At 44.2% G+C, this 20,609-nt stretch overlaps 6 protein-coding genes and 1 pseudogene across 7 annotated transcripts; 3 read left to right on the top strand and 4 right to left on the bottom strand.

Annotated features, from left to right (window-relative positions):
• Window positions 1-2,273: 2,273 nt before the first annotated feature.
• GCG54_00014192 (uncharacterized protein) lies at window positions 2,274-3,173 on the top strand (the record flags this gene model as incomplete). Its single annotated transcript, XM_045414032.1, has 3 exons — window positions 2,274-2,783; window positions 2,851-2,946; window positions 3,033-3,173. 3 exons carry the CDS (start codon window positions 2,274-2,276, stop codon window positions 3,171-3,173), a joined length of 747 nt encoding a protein of 248 aa, XP_045269136.1.
• Window positions 3,174-4,159: 986 nt separating this feature from the next.
• GCG54_00014191 (Cytochrome P450 monooxygenase) lies at window positions 4,160-5,637 on the top strand (the record flags this gene model as incomplete). The annotated part of the gene is made up of 4 exons (XM_045414031.1): window positions 4,160-4,540; window positions 4,594-5,120; window positions 5,178-5,460; window positions 5,515-5,637. The coding sequence occupies 4 exons, from the start codon at window positions 4,160-4,162 to the stop codon at window positions 5,635-5,637; spliced, it is 1,314 nt and encodes a 437-aa protein (XP_045269135.1).
• Window positions 5,638-6,166: 529 nt separating this feature from the next.
• GCG54_00014190 (uncharacterized protein) lies at window positions 6,167-7,292 on the bottom strand (the record flags this gene model as incomplete). The annotated part of the gene is made up of 2 exons (XM_045414030.1): window positions 6,167-7,033; window positions 7,128-7,292. The coding sequence occupies 2 exons, from the start codon at window positions 7,290-7,292 to the stop codon at window positions 6,167-6,169; spliced, it is 1,032 nt and encodes a 343-aa protein (XP_045269134.1).
• Window positions 7,293-7,549: 257 nt separating this feature from the next.
• GCG54_00014189 lies at window positions 7,550-9,679 on the bottom strand (annotated as a pseudogene). Its single transcript has 3 exons — window positions 9,626-9,679; window positions 8,725-9,355; window positions 7,550-8,657 (listed from the first exon to the last, which is right to left on the bottom strand). Coding segments are annotated over exons 1-3 (1,793 nt in total).
• Window positions 9,680-11,312: 1,633 nt separating this feature from the next.
• On the top strand, window positions 11,313-13,649 carry GCG54_00014188 (uncharacterized protein; the record flags this gene model as incomplete). The annotated part of the gene is made up of 1 exon (XM_045414029.1): window positions 11,313-13,649. One exon carries the CDS (start codon window positions 11,313-11,315, stop codon window positions 13,647-13,649), a length of 2,337 nt encoding a protein of 778 aa, XP_045269133.1.
• Window positions 13,650-14,009: 360 nt separating this feature from the next.
• On the bottom strand, window positions 14,010-15,092 carry GCG54_00014187 (Dehydrogenase RED2; the record flags this gene model as incomplete). Its single annotated transcript, XM_045414028.1, has 1 exon — window positions 14,010-15,092. One exon carries the CDS (start codon window positions 15,090-15,092, stop codon window positions 14,010-14,012), a length of 1,083 nt encoding a protein of 360 aa, XP_045269132.1.
• Window positions 15,093-15,931: 839 nt separating this feature from the next.
• Window positions 15,932-16,765, bottom strand: GCG54_00014186 (uncharacterized protein; the record flags this gene model as incomplete). The annotated part of the gene is made up of 1 exon (XM_045414027.1): window positions 15,932-16,765. The coding sequence occupies one exon, from the start codon at window positions 16,763-16,765 to the stop codon at window positions 15,932-15,934; it is 834 nt and encodes a 277-aa protein (XP_045269131.1).
• Window positions 16,766-20,609: the final 3,844 nt, after the last annotated feature.

The following is a 20,609-nucleotide window of genomic DNA, read 5'->3' as shown; positions in this document are numbered from 1 at the left end:
TATATAGGGAATTATCTTTTAATTTATAAAATTAAAAAGAAAATAATTAGAGATAATTAAAATAAAGTTTAATAGACTTATTAGATTTTTTAATATTTTTAGTATTTAGAAATTAAATTACTAAGTTTCTTTAAAAAATAAGAAATTAATTTAAATATTATTATTAATCTTTATAAATTAGAAGTAAAATTTACTTATTTTTTAATAGATTTTTAAGTTCTTTATCCTATTCTTTTTATTTTAGATCTATAAAGTAGATAATAAGTCCTTTCTCTTTTCTTTTAAGATTATAAGTTTTAAAACTATAGAGTTATATAGCTATAATAGCTCTATATACCTTTAGACGTATACGTACTACTACGTTATATAGCTCTTAACTACTAGGCCTATAACTATTTCAGTATATATAAATATACTATGAAATAGGTAAAGACCGCTTTTGCTTATACGTCTCTGCTATAAGCTAGCAGGGTAAATAGCGCTAAAAGGAAGGTGTCTATCCTCTTAAGGGTTATAGATATCGCAGAGAAACGGAGGAAAGGTAGGGAATGTGTTATAGACTGATTCGGGAAACACAATATTGAAAAGAGCGTCGGCTTATAAGAGAGCCACAGACGAAAAAGAATGCACGGTAGATGTTCAATATAATAACCAGAGCGCTGATAAAAGAATAACAACTTCGTATAGAAGCCTTAGTGGTTTCTAAATCTCAGAGACGGAGATGAATTACCATTATAATCTTTCACTGGACTACACCTCGCCTCCGTCGGACCATCAGAACGTATCATTGTATTGCAATTCGCGGCCCGGGTCCTGACTGACGTCTAGCCAAATTTCATTTTGACGTTCCACTCGAAACTCATCACACTCGTATTGCTCAGGGGTTTCAAGTCGAACATTCCTGGGCCTGGTAAAAATTTGAAAGACTTTGGGGGTATGTCCTGTGAGGCGATGTGAATATGCCTCGTCCATCATGGGCAATGACCGTGAAGTCGAGAGCTGGGTCCTTGGCAACAGAGTCGACTTGGAGCTTATTGGTTCTATCACGCCGCTTTCTCCGGTTGTTGGTGGTTTTTGCCTAGCTGTGGACCAATCTTCTCGTGCTCCCAATTGCTCGCTTAGCAGCTTGGTTCGCCAGTTACTCAAAACGGAAGCTTCACATGGTTGGTATTAGGGGCGCAAGTTCGTCGGCGGCGCAGCAGTTGAAGCGGGATTCGCGGCTAGACGTTTAAAAGGTTACATACTGTTTGTCATAGTCCGCACCGACTGAAAGGTTGAAGCCAACGTGAGCTGTCAGTTCAATAGAACCAAATGAAACTAACACTAAAGGACTATGCTAAGAGGTTGAGACGTTGGAGCTGAAGCTGAATTCAGCAAGCTGAACATCATCTAAGGATACCGACAGGGGTAAAAATTAGGATGACATGGTGTTGGTCGGGCAGAGCGGTTCGACTTTTAGGACCAATAGGTCTGTCAACGGAGACCTGACTTTCTGGACGACTTCCGAGATGGATAATTGATAGAATAACCATGGCTTGCCCATAATTTACCTATGAGTTGTGAACTGTGGCTCTGCTGGCATGGATTCTTTAGCATGGAACGCGACCTGTAAGGTGGAACTTGATGCCAAGCCGTGTTGGCGCTAGAGATGCGCAGTGTTGGCGCTAGAGATGCGTAGTGCGGGTCGAATCGAGCTGTTGCCTGATTGCAATTTCAAGCTCTCACGCAAGACCTGGACATGTGCCATTCCTCGGATGTGTCAAATACTCCAGAGCCAACAGGGAACTCTTCAAGGAAGTTTCAACCGAGATTAGGCGGAGATGTTGGCCTTGAAGCCCTTGACTAACAGTCCAGCGCAATCAACACCTCAGCAGGCAGAGGACGGCACCGAAGTCCGATTGACCTCACTGACAGCGGACTGGCAAATGTTGCTCGGATCGGTGAGGGAACCGGCGGCTGTGCACTATTATGGACTGGGACGAAAGCTCCCTCAGCTTAATGACAGCCCCTCACCTGCAGCTCTTCTCGCTTGGGTATCTGGAAGCAAGCTTAAGTGGGTTCAATCCACTGTGACCCTCCACATATTTCCCCGTTAGAGTCATACGGCAGTCAACAAGGTGCGCCTCCAGGCGGTAAACTGCGAAGGAAAGGTTAGAAGGGAAGAAGAATCCACCTGTGTAAATAATAAGGTACAAATCGAACTTCCACATTCGCAAGACGTGCTGGTCCCTTCCTTCGTCCGCACAACATCCGTCACACGCGTATCCGTCAACATGGCCGAAGGTGAGCCGCAGGAACCAACCTACTCTAGGGACGAGTTCGTTTCTGAGCTGAAATCCTACTACGAGTTCCTGACCCATCTATACCTCCCCCCCGAGGTGGTCAGATACCCTCCCCCGGGCGGGTGGGGGCATATCACGCCCGACTTTGTCAATTCATTCTTCCTCGGCAAGAACGACACAGTAGCAGACCTGATGAGACACATCCCCTACGTCCGTCGAGACAAGGAGGACGATTGGGAGCCGTTCAACATCTACGAAAAGTCCTCCCAGGTCGACTTCGCCGGGGAGGTCGTCCTGAGCTTGCCCAACAAGTACGCTCACGAGGAACTTTTTGAGATACCGGAGGAAGCCTACCCGCACGAGCTTCCTTCTCACGTCTTCGTCTTCGCTATCGTTCCTGAAGGACGAGATGGCCACTTCATTCTCGTCGACACCGAACGCGGCACCATCGTCCTCATGGACCTCCAGACCGTCACGAAACCTACCCGACTATCAGATCCGGTGAGGCTTGATTCCTTAACCTGGTTGTTTGTCTGTTGAATATGTGGCTGATTCCTTCTCAACTAAGTTCGCGCCAGACGAAGAAGAGTGGCGCAGGTCCGCCACGTATACGTTCCAAGAGTTCTTCGTCATGGCTAAGGACAAGTTCAGGAGCTTCAGAATGGTGCGTCGATATTGATGTCTCTGCACGGACGCCACCGTTTATTTCCGTCTTCCCTCACATACTAATTATGTTATCAATCGACGTAGACTGCCGTTGACCGTAAGCATGTCCATTTTACCTCCCCGGATAATCCACTGGCCCAGATATACCGGGAAGAAGGAGTGTTCACGGAGAGGTACAATAGGGAGAGATGCATGAGCAGGATCGAGGCGTATTTTGAATCATAGAATGGGGACTCAGAAAGAGAAAGTATAGATGGAACCAAAGTCAGTGGTCCTCAATCAACTATTCCAATCAGCCTTTTGAGTACGTCGCAGTAATAGAAATCACAGCAACTATCTCATCACGAGTCTATCCATCTTAGTCACCTGTGAGCTCCTTTCTTGTATAGGAAAGGCAGCCACGTCAAGGTCAGCAACTATGGCATGCAATCACGCTTATGCATCAGAGTGAACCGCCATGAAGAACACAGACGACGCGGTTGCTTGTTGGTTCTTCATTTTTATTAGTACCTGTTGTGTTTAACTCTTGCTGCTTCTGGACGAGATCATGACCAGACGTCCACGCTTTCGCATCTCCGATCTCCTGGCCAGCAAGATGATGCAGAGACCGGGACGATGCATTTTGGCTTGTTCCTGCGTGACCATAGTCTGGCGTGTGCGGCAGCAGAGACGTCGCCATTTCAGATAGATATATTTAATAACAACAAGACTTACTTGGTCCTTCACAGCGTATCAGCCATTGCGCATATTATTTGAAGTATTTGCAATACACTCTTCTATGGTCAGTCGTCTTTGGTATGTTAGGGTGGGCTCTAGATTTCAAAGCGACCAAAAAGCGTCCACAGAACCATGATCCACCCATCGAGCGCGTTAGTGTTCCGTCATCGCCGTTGAAGGAAGAGCCACTTGATTGGCTGACACGGAATCAATGCCCAACTTTTGTTAGTGCACACTTTGAAATTCCGTTGCGGCTTGGTGGTCATGCAACCCTATTGGCCCAAACGGAATTTACTGTGCCCATTGCCCATGAAGCACGTATTTTCGGAATTTCGACAGCCCACGCTTGAATGTGAAAGGACCTGCGGGTATCTATGCTGCTGAGGCAATTGAGCAAGACGTATATTAAGCCTCGTTATCCCTCTAAAGGTATGTGTAAATCTACCTAGTGACTGGATTCCTTATGATCCGAAAGTACAGAAATCGAAGCTAACATGGACGTCAACCAGCTATTCCTAATTGCCACTTCGCACCCTTTTGCGTCGACTACAGTCTTTCTTGTTGTTCTCGTTGGTCTCTATACATTCTACTGCCGTAACGTTCATTCTTTGGCAAGATTTCCAGGTCCACCTCTCGCGTCACTTACCAACTTCTGGAGACTCCGGGAGCTATGGGGTCTGCATCTACCCGATGCTCTCGTCGAATTACACGAGAAGTACGGTGATGTTGTCCGGATTGGTCCCAACATGCTCTCTTTCAGACAGGCGACTGCTGTACCCAGGATCTACAAGGCCGGTCGAACCTTAGCCAAGACTGCTTTTTATGACGGCTTCACTTCTTTCAATCCCAATTTGTTTGGAACTCGAAATGAAGAGGTGAAGTCAGCAAAGTACCACAAGTATTGAAGGCCGTATACTCACTGTCCAAGGTTCACTCGATGCGGCGACGGCAGACGGCGCACTCATTCTCGCTGCAGTCGATCAAAGAAATGGAGCTGCACATTGACAGCCACATGCTTAAATTCCGCAAAAATCTCGACGAGTACTCCCGAACACACCAGATTTTCGATCTTAAAGAGTTGATAGCGTTCTTTGTTCTGGACGTCCTCGGAGATCTTGCCTTCCGCTATCAATTTGACTCGCAGATCGAAAAGAATACTTTGAAACTGCCTCCCATCAACGATCACATCTTTCTTGCTTGCTTGATGGGCATGATGCCCAACTTTATGCCATTCGTCGAAGCCGTCTCTCCCTGGATTCCGATTCCTTGGGTGCAACGACTTCTTGCGGCACGACAGAATCTTAAGAACCTCACCATCGAGTGTGTCAGGAGCCGCATGGCCGACCCTGGTGCTGCTCGAAAGGATCTTATCACCAGTCTGATCAATGCTCGGGACCCGGAGACAGGCTCTGAGCTGACGGAGCTAGACATACAAACAGAGGCATTCGCGTTTATGTAAGTCGTTGTACTTGTTCCGGTATCCTGTTCCCTTCCGGTCTGACTTCTCTTCAGTGTTGCTGGCTCTCATACAACGTCTGGAACTCTTACTCTTCTCTTTTCTCATATCCTTCAAAACCCGGTTGTTCATGCCAAAGTGGTTGAGGAGATCGATTCAGTTGTTGAAAACGTTGGGTCGGCAATCATACCCATTAAAGACCTCGAGGCCAAACTTCCGTTCGTTATGGCATGTGTAGATGAAAACTTTCGTATGAACGCAGTTTTCACCATGCCACTGGAGCGTGAGGTGACTGCCAAGGAAGGCTTCGAGATTGAGGGCCACGTAATTCCCAAAGGCGTAGGTCTCGTCGTTCTCCTATTGCACATGTACTCACTTACAACGGATGAACAGACCGGTGTTTTCAGCCTAAACCACGTTGTTCATATAACCCTGTTATCTGGGGTAAGGACCACGATGTTTTCAACCTTTCTAGATTTTGCGATCAAGAGGGTGAGAAGCTCCGGCGTTTCCTGAGCCCATTCAGTATAGGCCATCGTATGTGTATTGGACGCAATATGGCCATGACAAACATGCTCAAGCTCGTTGCGACAACGTTCAAATGTTATGACATTGAGATGGTAGGACCTGTGCAAGACATCTCCACCATTAGCGTTGGAGTTTCAGAGAAAGAAGGTCCATTGTTGTGTCGTGTTCGTAGACGATAAGATAGGCGAATAGTGCAAATGGTCACGCAATACCACTTTTACCAACATCATTGTGCTAAATGACATATTGGTAAAGCAGAGTAGCATTATGTCCATAAGATCATGTGAGGCATGGATTTCAAACTACACAGAATTAACTTCTTGTATCGGTGTTCTTGTGATTTCAGCCATCTGTGTGTCATCGACATTCTCTGGACCATAGATAGATGGCTTTGAAACAGCTGGTTATTTAACTCCAAGACGTAAGTTGTACAGGTGTCTCAAACCCTATTGCCATATTCTGATCTAGCGTGTCCCAGCTTAAAGCTCCTGTTAAGACCCTGCACTGCCTTACTGTGCTAGTTGACTGCATATTGTTCGAGGAAGCCAATCGCCTTCCTAAGAGACTCTACAGCAATCACCGCATCCCCAGCTGAAGTTTCGATGTTGACGTCACCCGCCCTTGCGTCGAAACCGTGCTGTGCGTTAGCTGGGAACTCTGTAAAAACGCCCACTCCAGATTCCTCGAGCTTGTCTGCGGCCTTTGTGCTACACTCAAGCGGTACAGCTGAGTCGTTCGCACCATGGAGTAGCATGATAGGCGGGAGGCCCCTCAAGTTACCAAAGTCAAGCGGGAATAGCTGCCGATGCTGTTCAGGTACTGCCGTAATTCCTTCGGCAGCAATTTGGCGAGCAAGGCCAGGGACCCCAGCCATGTAGTCGGGGAATATGGCGTCAATGTGCAGTGCGGATGCAAGGGCAAATTTGGGATCAGTAGCAGGGTCTGCAATCGGATAAGCTGAGACCGGCTTCCTGTCTTCGCCCGAAGTCTTTCTCATGGGCCATGCTTCCAAGATAGGCCCAGTCTCGATTAGTGGCCGGTCAAAGATGTTCTTCCCAGCGGTCGTGTATCGAGTCCCAGACGGATCGAGCATTCCGTAAATCAGCAGCAGTGCATTAGGCTTCTTAATGGCTGAGACGGCTGTACTAAGAGCCAAATACCCTCCCGCGCTTGACCCAGCGAGTGAGAGTGAGCCGACAGGGCGGCCCAAGATTTCAGGAAGTGACGACCAGACCCATTTATAGGCATCCGCAGCGTCTTGAACGGCATCGTGTGCGGTTGATTCGGGCATCAAGCGATAATCAGGAGTTACGAAGACCCATCCACGAGAGGCACATGCATGCACAAGCCAGTATGGCAAGAACGAATATCGATCCCCGACGATCTGGGAAACCTCTCATATTAGCTTCGTACGACGTAGATTGAGCCACGCACTGAGAAAGTTGACGTATGCAGATCGAGCGACAGCAGTTACATACGAGGAAACCGCCGTGATAATGCAGCAGCACGACAGCGGGAGAGCCATCCGACGTCTCGGGGTACACGACGTCGGCGTTGATGGTTGTACCATCCGAGATGACTTTGAAGGGCACTGTTCTCGACGTGTACCCCGCCAATCCCTTCAGCGGGAAAGAGGAGCTCATGTTGGCAATTGCGGTCGCAGAGGGACAGTTCCCAAAGATGCAGGGCCGAAAAGTTGAACAAACAATAGCGAAGACACTGGCACGGATCGTGGTCACTTCAACTTCACTTCCACAAATAGATGAGCGGCGGGGTCGAGTGCACCGAGCTGTCCCTTTGATGTTTCGCTTAGCTATTACTCAGTATGACTCCGACGAACGACCGGGGGCAATTTGACCCCGCTATTAGTTCCGGTCCGGAAGGGGCCGGAATTTGCTCAATCGCCAACCGGAAAGGTCCAATTGCTCGCTGCGCAATTTGTGGGTACGGGTGTCAGGTCGAAGAAATCATTAAGCTGGTCAAAAAACATGACGTCTCCCGTATCCCCGAACAGAAAGGCATCGGATGGACTTTCGACGCCCTCTCCTTGTTCACCCGCCCCACCCCTACTCGATGCCGTGGCCGAAGAGGCGGATAGCTGTGCCCTGAGCTTCTGGAGGCCTTGAAGACGCTCCCATAGAGCCAGCAGCAGCGGCGATCTGTTGCTTAAGGTTCTGATCATTTCCAGCGCAATGTCAAACTCAACTGTGACCTTGTCACAGAACATGGAGCTAGCATTCACAACCGCCAACAATAGGTTGCCAAAGGCGGTCAGCAAGAGATGCTTGTAGAAAAGTGGGTTACGCTTAATGATGGTTGTATTCTCGTTAAGGCTCGAGAGCATCTGCAGTGAATCTCTAGCAACGGAGACAGCCTTGTGAGCGTGACTCTGGTACTGGGCAATTCTCGTAGCGGATTGAAGCACTGGGCGGCAGACTAAGTTGTGAAGGTGACTCTTGCGGAGGAAAAGTATGGCCTGAACTTGCCGAACCTCTTGTCCTGGTTCGATGGTTTTGAGCTTCAGCTCATCATCCAAGAGTTGGTGCCACTTCTCTATCCGGTAATCGAGGTATTCGATTTCGTCGATATTGAGTTCACCCTCTTTCTCGACTTGGTTGTTCAGGGCGTACCACGTCTTGCCTGCTAGTCTGGTCCAGTCGAGGAGCGCGGTCATCGTGGGATCTTGACCATTCTGTGGGGCTGTCAGCAGGTCGCGACGGCACACTAAATGCGACATTGAAGCCTTGGGGTCAGCCTTACCATCGCAAGTAGTGTAGGGTCAACATAACTGTCCTGTATGTAGAATGGTATTCCTTGCCCCAGGCTCGTCCTTCTTTCAAGCATGTACACACACAAAAACGTCTGCAGGCCTGAAGCTTGCTCTTCCGAATTGGTCAAGCGGTTCACTGATGCCCGGCGGTGCAAGCCCATTTCGAGGCAGAGGCGGGCTGCAAAACCAATGATACGACCGGTCCGCCTTCTTCGTCGAGGTGATAGTAGTAAAGGGCCTTAAATACGCTGGTCAATGACATTATACCAGCGAACTCTCCTCCTGACTCTCGGTTGTAACACCACGTACCATAAGCACCAGCAACTGTATGTTGCTAATTGAATTTGCGCCCCAGAGGAGCCCCTCGCCAGCTTCGGTGGCGCTTTGAAAGAGTCTCTGAGCTAACTCGTTGGAACTCCCGCTTTCCAAGTTTAGACAAATGGCCAGGATAAGTTTCAGTTTGTTGGTATCGCTATGCAACAGGCACTCTACGAGAGCTCCTTGACTTCGCGCCTCGTGGATTTTAACACTCTGCAGAGTGTTAAAAACATTACCGGCAACCCTGAGCATTTGCTCTTCACTGACAACAGCGTAAAGAAAGCCAGGGCCCGAAAACCACTGCTTGATGTGGTCAGTCGCATCTTCACGACTTATTTCCCACAGGGGGTCTTGGGCCAGTAGTTTCATGAATGACCTGTAGTGTGCCAGCTGAGACGGCATGTTCGAGGCAGAGTTAGACTTCGGTGTTGACTTGTCCAAAATAGCTGGCGGGATTCCCATGGCCTCTAAATTGCCTTTCACAAATCCAAAGGTGAACTCGGAGCTTGAGGGGCCACAGAACTCCGGAGAATGGCTACTTGCGTCACATGTCATGCGGTGTGATCTAGAACCCAGAATAGGACTCGTTCGTTGGCCAGGCGTGCCCGATGATTGATTCTGTGGAGGGGCAGGTTTTGAAACATCTAGGGAACCTTCATGTTGAGAGGAAGAATAAGAAGTCCTGGCTGAATCCGCGTTTCTTCATTCTCGTCAGCTATCTTGGCCTTATGGTAGAAAGGTAAACGGATGGGGGCCTTGATTGATGAACCTCATGTAGAACATGATGATTGACTTGAAGGGGCCTCATAACTGACTTTGGACTGGGTTTTAGAGTGGCTAAGACTCGACGCTGCGGATGATATTGACATGGAACTGATTTCCGCGTACACGATGCACAGGGGCTGACACCGTCGCACTTGATTTTCTTTCGTTTGCATTCGATACTTGAGAAAAACTTAGACAAATCTCAATTTGTGGGCGAGGGCAAAGTAGGCTTTACCATGCTTGATTGACGTAAGGGTCCCTTCTATTCCGCCGAAGACGCAGTGCAGAAAAATGATTGTTCTCGTCGGAGGGCACCATCGCAAGATCAGATTTCGGCTGCATCAAGCCTGTCAAAGGCTAGAGAAGAGTTTGTTTTTTGGAGAGTTAGCGTAATAATTTCTACGTCATCGTCGGCAATAGAGCACGGGCTTTTATAGTGGGAGAAGGGAAAAACTGAAATGCTCTTTCTTATGCTTAGATGAGGGAAGTACCCTGTACTAAGCATGGGGTCGGGTGTCCCGGTTGTGAGCACCGATAGCGAGATTTCACCGAGTAGCGGGTTCTCCATATTTTCCCCGCATTAACGACGAGCGCCGTTCCAGGGCAAATTGATACATCGAATGCTGCCAGGCGATGCGGACGCCGTGTAATACTGAGTGGCATCCGGTCTCCGGGGCCGGCACCGCTCGTCTTCTTTACGTCCGAATCCGCCATCCACTGACCAAGCGATTCCACGATTCCGTAAAACAACTCCGAGCAACGGCGCAACTGGACGGCTTCGTGTTCGGTGAAGAATCTATGATGCTGGCGACGTAGGCCCCTCATGAACCTGCAATAAAGGAGTGCATGATCAACCAGTATACTGAATTCCCTGTTCCATAAAGTACGACTTACAGAGGCTTGAACCCAACAAAACTCTTCATCGCTTTCGCCACATCTGGTCCATGTTAGCTGTCAACTCGTCAAGGGGCTTTCCAACCAGTTGCTCGCCCGTCATGCGGGCTGCGGGGGTGCAGAGATCGTGGCCCCAACCAATGGTCAATGCCATTCCATGGCCTACAAGGTCAGCATTGGGTTTTTGGCGGGTATGAGCGGCAGAATAGTCACTTGCTAGTTTCATTGCCTGGGACCTGGAAGCGTCAAGCCAGGGGGAAAGCAGAGGCCTGGGAGAGTTAAGCAACAAAACTTTTCAGAGGCGCGTGAACAGGAACAAATCACTGAATATCTTGATATTGGTAATCTTGACATCACAAATTGAAACGTTGAGTTGAAGATCTTCAAACCAAATGGTCGTTTAGAGTCTCATCGGCGGTCATCTCCAGGTTCAAATGTTACTATGAAGTAAGAAAAGTGCCAGGATCCAAGAGATAGGTATTCCTAGGATGGCTTTGCCAGTCAGAGGATTCATGACGTGCTTTTACAATCCGGTGGTCTTTCTTACGTCCAAGGCACCTATGGAGGCGAGTCATAACTGTGGCCGATCATAGGACAGGTAGCAGCTCTTCAGTTGTTCAGCTAACCCAAACAATGGATTGCTGAGGGAAGGAGTCAAAGTGGATTAGCATCAACTCATGCTCCTGCCAAATTCACTATGCAGCTACCCGTCCCATTCACCTTTACCTATGTGTATCACGTGCAGCTTTGTTTGTTTGCCAGAACCAACCGAAAAAAACTCTTTGCTGTCCAGAATCTTCTCGCAGATATCCTTTTCCATCTGCCCCTCCTTCCGTTTGCAAGACGTCACCAAACACCTTGCTCCTCAACATATTCGCCATCACAAGTTTGACGATCCAACTTCACCTTCTCAGCCATGTCGCAAGACAGGTATGCTTTCAGTAACGGGGCGAGTTCCTCTGCGTACTCGAGACCCTTTTTTGCTCAGCATCTACGAGATACCCAGTCCGACCTCGCTCACCGATGGCGCCGACATTCCGACACTATCAAAGCTACTTGGCAATCTCTGAGTAGAAATCAACGAGTGAAGTGTCTCCTCGCTATTGGACGCGGCCGAAGTACCCCAAATCGAGCATCAGATGTATCTCTTGGATCGATCCATCAGCTCGTGCCTGAGTGGAATCTCAACGACCTGGTAACGGACACTGAACACCTCATCAACCATCTCACCCATCGCGCCACCACTTCCTTGCACCAACAAGTCCTTGTGGGTTGCGGTGGACAATCTGGCGATCGCATGTACGTTCATTACATGATAAATCGCGGAGTAAGCCCACGATCACCGCTGCCGGGCAAATTCATGTTTTTTCCGGATAGCAAGGATTATGGAACCTCACGGGAAGTTGCCGAACACGAACTTCCTCTTGCCCTTTGGGCGTCCGACTTAGCAACAAGCATCTGCGTACCCACACTTCTTGGGGACCTCATTCTGGCAAGACAGCAATGTTTCGTAGGTGACCTCAAGAGCATCACTGCCGAAATCCTCAGCCTTGGGCCTGAAGCCGAGCATGCAGAAAAGCTCCCACTACCTTGCGTCCGCGTGAACGCCCGACTGAACCACACAGGAGGGTCTTCCGAACTTGCGGACTTTTCCAGGGGTGCTCGACACCAGAAGGAAGACATCGATAAGCTTTTGGAACTGCTGTTGGTAGAGCCGGGTACACTGAAGCACGACGTCGAACGATGGTTCTGCAGCCAGCCAGAGGGAATTCTGGATGAACACCAAAGCTTATTACCCCATTGTACTGACAAGTACTCGAGCGCCTGTGTCTTCAATGTCGTTCAGAATCTCGTCAAGGGCGCCACTATCTGGGCATACATTGGTCATCTCTTGAGGGAGCTGAAACGTGTTGGCACCGAGAGCATATGTCGGCCTGTGCTTCTTCAAGAACTTTCTAACTCTTGCATGCTGGAATGGGCACGTTTGCAAGCAGTCTTGAAGCGCTTCATCTATCAAGGCTTCGGAATTGGTCATTTTCAACGCAAGTCAAACGCTTTCGATCAGCTCGGAAACCCTGTCATTGTCTTCAAAAATGACCCCCCGGAAATCATCGACAGCGATTCTCAGCGATACCTACTGTTTCACCTTGCTCATTCATCCGAGAACCCAGCAGATGTTATTTACATGTTGGGCTACCTAGCTGGGTTGTGGAAGCAAGAGCCACAGACTTCAACTTTCTTGTACAATCCCCGCGATCATGAAAACAAGGCGTTTCACGAATTCGTCTCTGTCAGTGATTACTTGAAAAAGCTCTCGGAATTATTGGGTCTACCGCCACCGTCCGGCACAGAAGGCTGTTTCTTTGTGTCAAAATGTCACACTCTGGAGATCGACTTTCTCAACAGTTTGAAAAGGGACAAGTTCATTGACTTGCGCGACTACTGTGGCCCAATCGCCGTCCTCTTGAGAACTAGCATGGCCAAAGGCTGCCTCAACAAGCTTGATGAACTTGTCACTGACCGCATGGGTACAACTATTAGGGGCCTGTATGAAGACGTTCTCAGGGACTCCATCTCCGATCTTGATGCGCATTGCGAGCAGTTGAGAGTGTCATTTCGGCAAAAGAATGCCTCGGTGCCACTCAATTCTCCCCTCTCTGCTGAAGAGAGCACGCGACGTCGTGATGCAAAGTCCGAAAGGTCGTACGGAATCGATCGAATGTCCTGCAACTCAGCAAGCTTAGCAGAGACCGATGAAAGACATCGGATGCAACACCAGCTATTCAACAGCGAGCAAGTTTGTCCGGCTGCAAACAAGTCCTCCAAGCGACCGAACCGGAAGAAGAAAAGCGACTGCCCAACCAGTCCCAAAAGTCCTGATGCACGCAAAGGAGATGACAAGCATGTTGCGAGAAATGTCACCGTGGAAGCAGACGCGCTGGGGTCCATGACTTTCAAGGTCAAATCTTCCACTGCAGAATTCTTCTGGACGCTTTTCAGCAAGTCGAAAGCTCGCTCATCCACTAGCTGGAAATCATTTGAGGCGGCTATGGCCGATCTCGGCTTCTCGATCATGCGCAACAAAGGTGGTTCATCTGTTGCCTTCGTCCCCTCGGAAGATTTACCACAGCTTCGTCCCGTGACGATTCACGCACCGCACCACTTCCAGATCGAAGGATACCGGAGTTTGATTCTATCTCGCCGATTGACGAGAGCCTACGGATGGGATGAAAACACTTTCCAAGTTTTCTAGGAGAGCGACTAACAAGTGTGAGGACTGCGGACGAACCCGGTCTGATTGCTGTAGCTCAGAATGGTTGCTGTTGGTCCGCGGCCTAAAGTTTGTCAATAACAACTTCCACTTGGAATCGTTCGGGTGAAGTTGATCCTTCTGGACTTCTGTTTCGTATTGGAATGTATGGATGTGTTGGAAAGTTTGCTTCGGTAACTCTCAGCAAGGGCTTTTTCGAAATGTCTTAAGAACGGACCAGTGTATGTATGGAATACTACTCGATCTTGAGCTTCCTCTCGTTCTATTCATCTGTCGATGGCCTTGGACCCTAGGAAAGAGTAAATTTACAGGGCTATCTCATGGCAAAACTATCATTGCTATTCACTTTGCTTCTCCTAGTCTTGGAACCTCTCTTCCCACCGCATCCCGCATGATTTCTTGGACCCAACTCGGCAGACCTCTGTTTCCGGATGCCCAAGACCACTGGTCTGGAATTATGAGCTGTCCACCTCGACAACTAAAGATTTGACCAGTCACCCTTTTTGCCACATCTTCTGGTTCCATCATACGCCCATAAGACTGTTCCACCCTCTCAGCGTGGGCCGCAGTCATATTCGTTTTGACCCACATTGGATGTACCACGGTGGTCAATATTCCAGATGCTTTGTATACATGCTTGATCTCACAGGAAAGACCCTCGCTGAATGCCAAAGCGCCAGCCTTGGTTGCGGAGTAGTCTACTGCGGTGGGCAAAGCTGAGTAGGATGCCATGCTTGCCACGGTGACAATGTGGCCCTTGTTTTTCATAATCATGTCGGGGATAAACTCCTTGGCTGTAGACCACAGAGAAAGGAGGTTGACGCCAAATATTCTCCGCAAGTCTTCCGGGTCGGTTTCGATGACAGAGTGAGTGTAGGCGACACCGGCATTGTTGACTACGATAGACGGATTACCCAAAGAGGCCCGGATCTCCGTTGCGCTCGCTGATACGGCTTCTGGCGAGGTAATATCGCACTTCCAGTACTTGACTTTTTGATTGGCACGCAGATCTGCGGGCATCGGTTGAATATCAAGTACCGCAACAGTAACTCCCTTCTGAGCGAGACCTATCACAATGGCCTTGCCAATTCCGTTACAGCCACCAGTCACGACCGCAATCTCATTTGCCCATCTCCAACCAGGATGACTGGTAAGGCGCCAGTTGTTCAGGGCCCATCGGTTCGCTGCTCTGTTTAGGTATCTAGCAATTCCTGCAACCAGAAGAATCTGTAATGGGAGTCGGTAGCGGACCACAAAATTTGCGGTCAGCAATTGGTGAAGTCTATTAAGACTTGGGAATCGCCGCAACATGTCGGGCGGTGAATAAGCAACGAAGGTGAGAAGGGACGCAGGAACAAGAGGATGAACAGCAACAGCCGCAATGCCGTTGATCGTCTTGAGGGTGGAACTGATGATGTCCGTCATTGTGATGAGAAGTTCGATAAGTAGAAGATCTTTGCAGACGCTACCATTCCTCGGCAGACGGACTCTCATGGTCTTATACCTCATTGTTGCTGTGGCTCTTACCCGCAACAATTCATCTGTTCAAGTCAGATGGCGTCCGATAAAACTGGGCGACCGTGCCCCAGCTCCCGGAAACTTGTTGCTCTTTTCGTATTCTGAGACGTGACAGCCTGGTAGACTCCCTGTACGACACACTTGCTCGTTTCTCCAATCAATCAATGTAGACTTGATATTAGATTACCAACCAGCGGACTCGGGCTCGCGGAATGGCCGCTGTACAGAGTTATACACGATGCCCATGAACAGAGCAGTACCTTCCTCATCTTTCTCCGTTGAATTCTGGCCACTTTCCTAGAATTAGAGCCACATGGTCATGAGGTGTAATCAGCAAGATCTCCGGGCGGCACGGGGGAGATCGACAACGCTAGACCCAAGTAGGAAGAATGTCTCCGGCGCTTCCACTCCCCCGCGAAATTCACAGGGACAGGGTGCGTGGCTAGGGACATGTTTAAGCCAACCCCCTTCAGCGCAACCGGGGTATCAGGCGGGTTCCATCCGGGAAGCTTTTATGTTTTCGTGAAACTCTATCGCCTCTCAGCCATCCAGCATGCGTACTTCAAGAGCTTGTTCATGCACGGCGAACGATAGGAGGAGCATTGACCGAAAACTGGTCTGGTCAGATCGTACATCAATCCTACTGAAGGGATCTCTTCCAGGGTCCAGCGATTGATCGATTGCAGCAAACCTCTCTGATACAAGATGTGACTACTGTGCACAGCATTCGTACTGGAATTACAAACTCAAGGAACAACAGGCACCTGCAAGCTAACGTGGACTAGATCAAACCAGAGACCCTGGAAGCCACCTCTCCGCGCTGCCCAAGCAAGACCAACGAAATTATCAAGGGCTGCCAGATGTTGGGGATGTGAGGCGAATAAGCCTAAGCCACGTATTATACTACTGGCGCTTTCCCTCGTTTCAAGCATCGCCACCAGAAGAGGAAGTCCAACAGGAAGTCCCCTCATATCTTCAGGTGTTAAGTTGACGAATCCGGTCAACTCTGCGCAGATCATGTTGGCATGCCAGCGCGCAACAGCGTCCTCAACCCCCAGTGGATATCTAAGCCGATGTATGAGAAGTAAAGCTGCGGTTCGGTAAACGCGAGCTTGTGTAAGCATCGCAGCGACCTCAATTGAAGTGAAGTCTTCGAAAAGTGTGGGCGGTGCGGACGGCTCCCATGCCCGTATCGCTCGCTCTACGGCCGTAAAAGCGTCGTCCACTTCTGAAAGCCGTTCTTGACTCTGTTTAAGGAGGTCCTGGCTAGACCGTGTCTTCATCCTCTCGCTAACTTCGCATAGTTCGTGCAACAGGGGGAGAAAGGACCAGCATAGACCCACCGACCTGTCGACAATAAAGCGATCGGTTTTTGGCACTTGAATAACAGGTATTTCCCGCCGTATCAACGACTCAGCTGTGTCGAACAGAATCGGCGTGATTGAGATTGGATCGAATATAGGCTGGGCAAGGAGGTCGCTGTAAGACTTTTTGGCCGATAGGATCGCATGTCGATTGATTGCCCAGGCTGACGTGCAAGTGGTGAAAAGATGATAGACAATTAGTATTTGGCCCAGCATTAAGATTGAGGCGTTGTCTAATAGGTCTGACGTGCTGCCGAACTGAACTAAATTCTTCAAACAGTCTCTGCCCTTAAATAGTGAAATGGTTATAGGCCTAGCGGCTGAGAGCTATGCGATGCAGCAGCGTATATACGCCCTCAGGTGTATATAGCTACTATAGCTATATAACTCTATAGTTTTAAGGCTTATAATCTTAAAAGAAAAAGGAAAGGACTTCTTATCTACTTTTTAGATCTAAAATAAAAAGAATAAGATTAAAAACTTAAAAATCTACTAAAAATAAGTGAATTCTACTTCTAATCTATAAGGATTAATAATAATATCTAAGTTAATTTCTCACCTCTTAAAGAGGGTTAGTAATCTAACTTCTAAATACTAAAAATACTAAAAAATCTAGTAAATTTATTAAACCCTATTCTAATTATCTCTAATTATTTTCCCCTTAACTTTCTAAGTTAAAAGATAATTCCCTATATATTTATATATATATAAGAGTACTATATTTACTAATAGAACCTATAGTAAGTATTTCTATAATCTTAAACCTCTTCTACTTCTCCTATATAAGTAGTATCCTATTTAAACCCTAACCTATAATATACTTATTCTTACTATCCTCTTAGTTTTAAAAATCTATAAATATAAATTCTAAGTAGTATATAAGCTTCTATTTAAGCCTAAAGGTTAATATATTAGTTAATATATATTACTTAATTAACTACTACTAGCTTTAAAATAAGCTATTTAAGAGGGTAAATAAAATAGTTACCTATAGTTATAAAGCTTTAAGTAAAAACTAAAAACTTATATAATAGTAAGATAAAACTTTTATAACTAAAAGTTATAAATATAAGCTTATTATATTTATTATACTCCTCTAGGATTAAAAAGCTAGAAACTAAGCTTTCTAATAGGGATAAAATAGTAACTAAAAGCTAAACTAGTGTTATAAGTACTTAAGGTAAGTTTATTAATAAAGGTAGACTAAGAGGTTACTCTAAAGATAGCTATATAGTTCTTTTCTTAGCTATCTTACTTAAGTAAACTATTACTATCTATATTATAAGATAGAGTAAGAGGTTTCTATAAATTAAATTATATTTATAAAACTTAGTAGTAATTTATAACTTATACCTACTAACTAAAAGTAAAAAGCTTTAGTAATAGAAGCTCTTATTAGTAGTAATATTATCACTAAAATAGGTATTAAAAAGTCCTTCTATAATAAAGTAGTAAACCTAATTAATATAGTAAACTCTATAGCTATAACTATTAAGCTATTATACTAAATTAACTACTTAAGTATATTATAATAAGATAGTAATAAGGTCCTCAGGCGCTTTAAGTAGCTTATACTAAGTAATAAAAGCTTTAATAGTATTAATAAACTCCTAATTACTCTATTAATTAAAATTTAAGTTTATAAAATAGCTCTTCCTATTAGTTTAATCTACTACTAAGTAGATAAAGTAGCTTTACTTAACTTATAAGAAATATATAACTATATTAAAACTCTATAAGTTATCTTTATACTTATCTATAAAGAGGTTTATATTAATAGCCCCCTCTTCTTCTTAATTAATATCCTATAATATAATATTTAGTAGGTAAATCTAAACCTTATAGTAGGTATCTCTTATAATAAAACACGCTAGTATAGTGAGATATTTAATTTAGAGGAAGTCTTTTATATAGAGGATACCTTAAGTATTATATAGATTAACTAGTATTTTAAGTAATATAATAAGGTCCTAGCTAGCCTATTTTCTAAAATTATTAAAACTAGTAGTAAATTAAATCTATAAAGAACTCTTTAAACTAAGATTTAAGTTATTATAATACTCTATAGCTTAATAAGATCTAACTTCCCTAAGTTATAAAGCTCTAGTAGAGCTATAAAGGTATATAAGCCTACCTTAAGTAGTTCTAAAAATAAATTAAGTTTATAAAGAGGTACTTTTAGTAAAGTAAAGTAATTAATATACTATCTTTATTCTTTTAAACTGCTATAAAAAGTATCTTATATAGGAGATAACTATATCTTATCCTCCTACTACTCTAAGCTTAGTAATAACTATCTCTTTTATATCTTAGACCTAAATAATATAGCTATTTTTAGGGGGTCTATTTATTAGTATAAACCTACTATTTAATACTAATAGAGTTAGCTATTCCTCACTTAGTAGGTTTAAAAGTTTCCCTTTACTATTATATTTTAAGTACTTATTATATAGTCTCTTATACTTTATAATAGCCTCTAAAGTAAGTAGACTAATTAGTTCTTATAACAGTTTTAGCTTATTTATAAACTATTAAAGCCTAAATCTCTAATACCTAAAACTCTATAAGACTTTATTAAATTTAGTTATAATATATTAAACCTAGTCTATTAATATATCTTAAACTATTCTATTTAAACTACTAAGGTTACTAAAGTTATTAAAATACCTAAAATAGTTAAGTATAATTACCTTAGAATACTATATAGAGCTAACTTATAGGATATCTAAAATAGTAAGCTATTAAAATAAGGCTTATTAAAAGTGTAATAAGAAGCTAGTAAAGAAGTACTTAATATTTCTAGAAATTATAATAAGTCTATTCTTAACTTCTCTATTTTCTTAGTAGTTATTATATATAAATATCTATCTTATTAAAATATCTAGTAGTATTCTAGCTTATACTTAGTCTATTTCACTAAATAGTATTATAAAGTGTTTAGTAAAGAGGATAAAGTAGTACTATTATATACTTTTAACTATAAAGTAGTCTATTAATAAGAAGCTTCTAAATAAGCTTAAAGCTAGCTTAACTCTTTAACTAATATAATATATAGCTATAATAAAACCTCTTATAATATTATTACTACTTAGTATAATAGTAGTAAGGATAATACTTTAGAGGTTATAAGTACCTATAATACTTTTAAATATTTTTAAATCTAACTATAAGTATCTTAAGTAGACTATTATTAGTCCCTATTTATTAAAGAGGTGCTATTATAACTTAATATCTCCTAGTTATAGCTATATAAGTATTAAGACTAGTTCTTTATTAAAGGGGGAGGGAGTATTATTAAGGTATATAAGCTCTAACTAGGTAGTAGTTCTATTAATATATTTAAGTAACTTATCTCTCTTATAGTTAACTTAGAAGTATAACTAAGTTAGGGTCCTAAAGGTCTACTTAGATTAAATAAATTACTTAACTATATAAGCCTTAATAAAACTTTTAGTAAAAGCTTCTTCCTAGATAGATATTATATTAATTAAGTTAGGTAAAAGTAAAGATATAATAGTTCTTAAGAAGGGTATAGTATATACTTTATAGATATAATTAGTTATAGTATAATATATAAATAGTAAAATAAGGAAAAAGAGGGGGGGGGAGTAATATTAGTATAATATATAGAAGGTATATTAGAAAATAGAAAAGGTAAGAGTAATTAGTATAATAGTCGCTTAATAATAGTTTATAGATATAAATAGTAGTTATATAGTTATTTATTTAAAATTTATAAATAAAAGTTATAAATAAAATAGTAGTAATTTATAAATATAAGTAGGTAGCTATAATTACTTATTTTATTAAAAATAAAATAAAAAATAGTTACTAAAGTGAATTAAAGCTTAAAGTAAGAGGGTAAATATAATTACTATTAAATTAGTAACCTTAATTACCTTATTTACTTATCTATTTATATCCCCTCTATAAGCTATTAAGGTAGTATTTCCTTCTTTTATTAATAACCTATCTATATTATCCCCTAAGTAAATAATTATTACACTTTAGATCTATAAAGCTTATATTCTTACTAACTAATAAGTCTTTAGTACTTTTC

This window comes from Colletotrichum gloeosporioides (genome assembly GCF_011800055.1).
Source record: "Colletotrichum gloeosporioides strain Lc1 chromosome Unknown consensus_14, whole genome shotgun sequence".
NCBI lineage: Eukaryota > Fungi > Ascomycota > Sordariomycetes > Glomerellales > Glomerellaceae > Colletotrichum > Colletotrichum gloeosporioides.
Note: the sequence above shows the minus strand (reverse complement) of the source record. Positions and strands in the feature narration are given on the sequence as shown.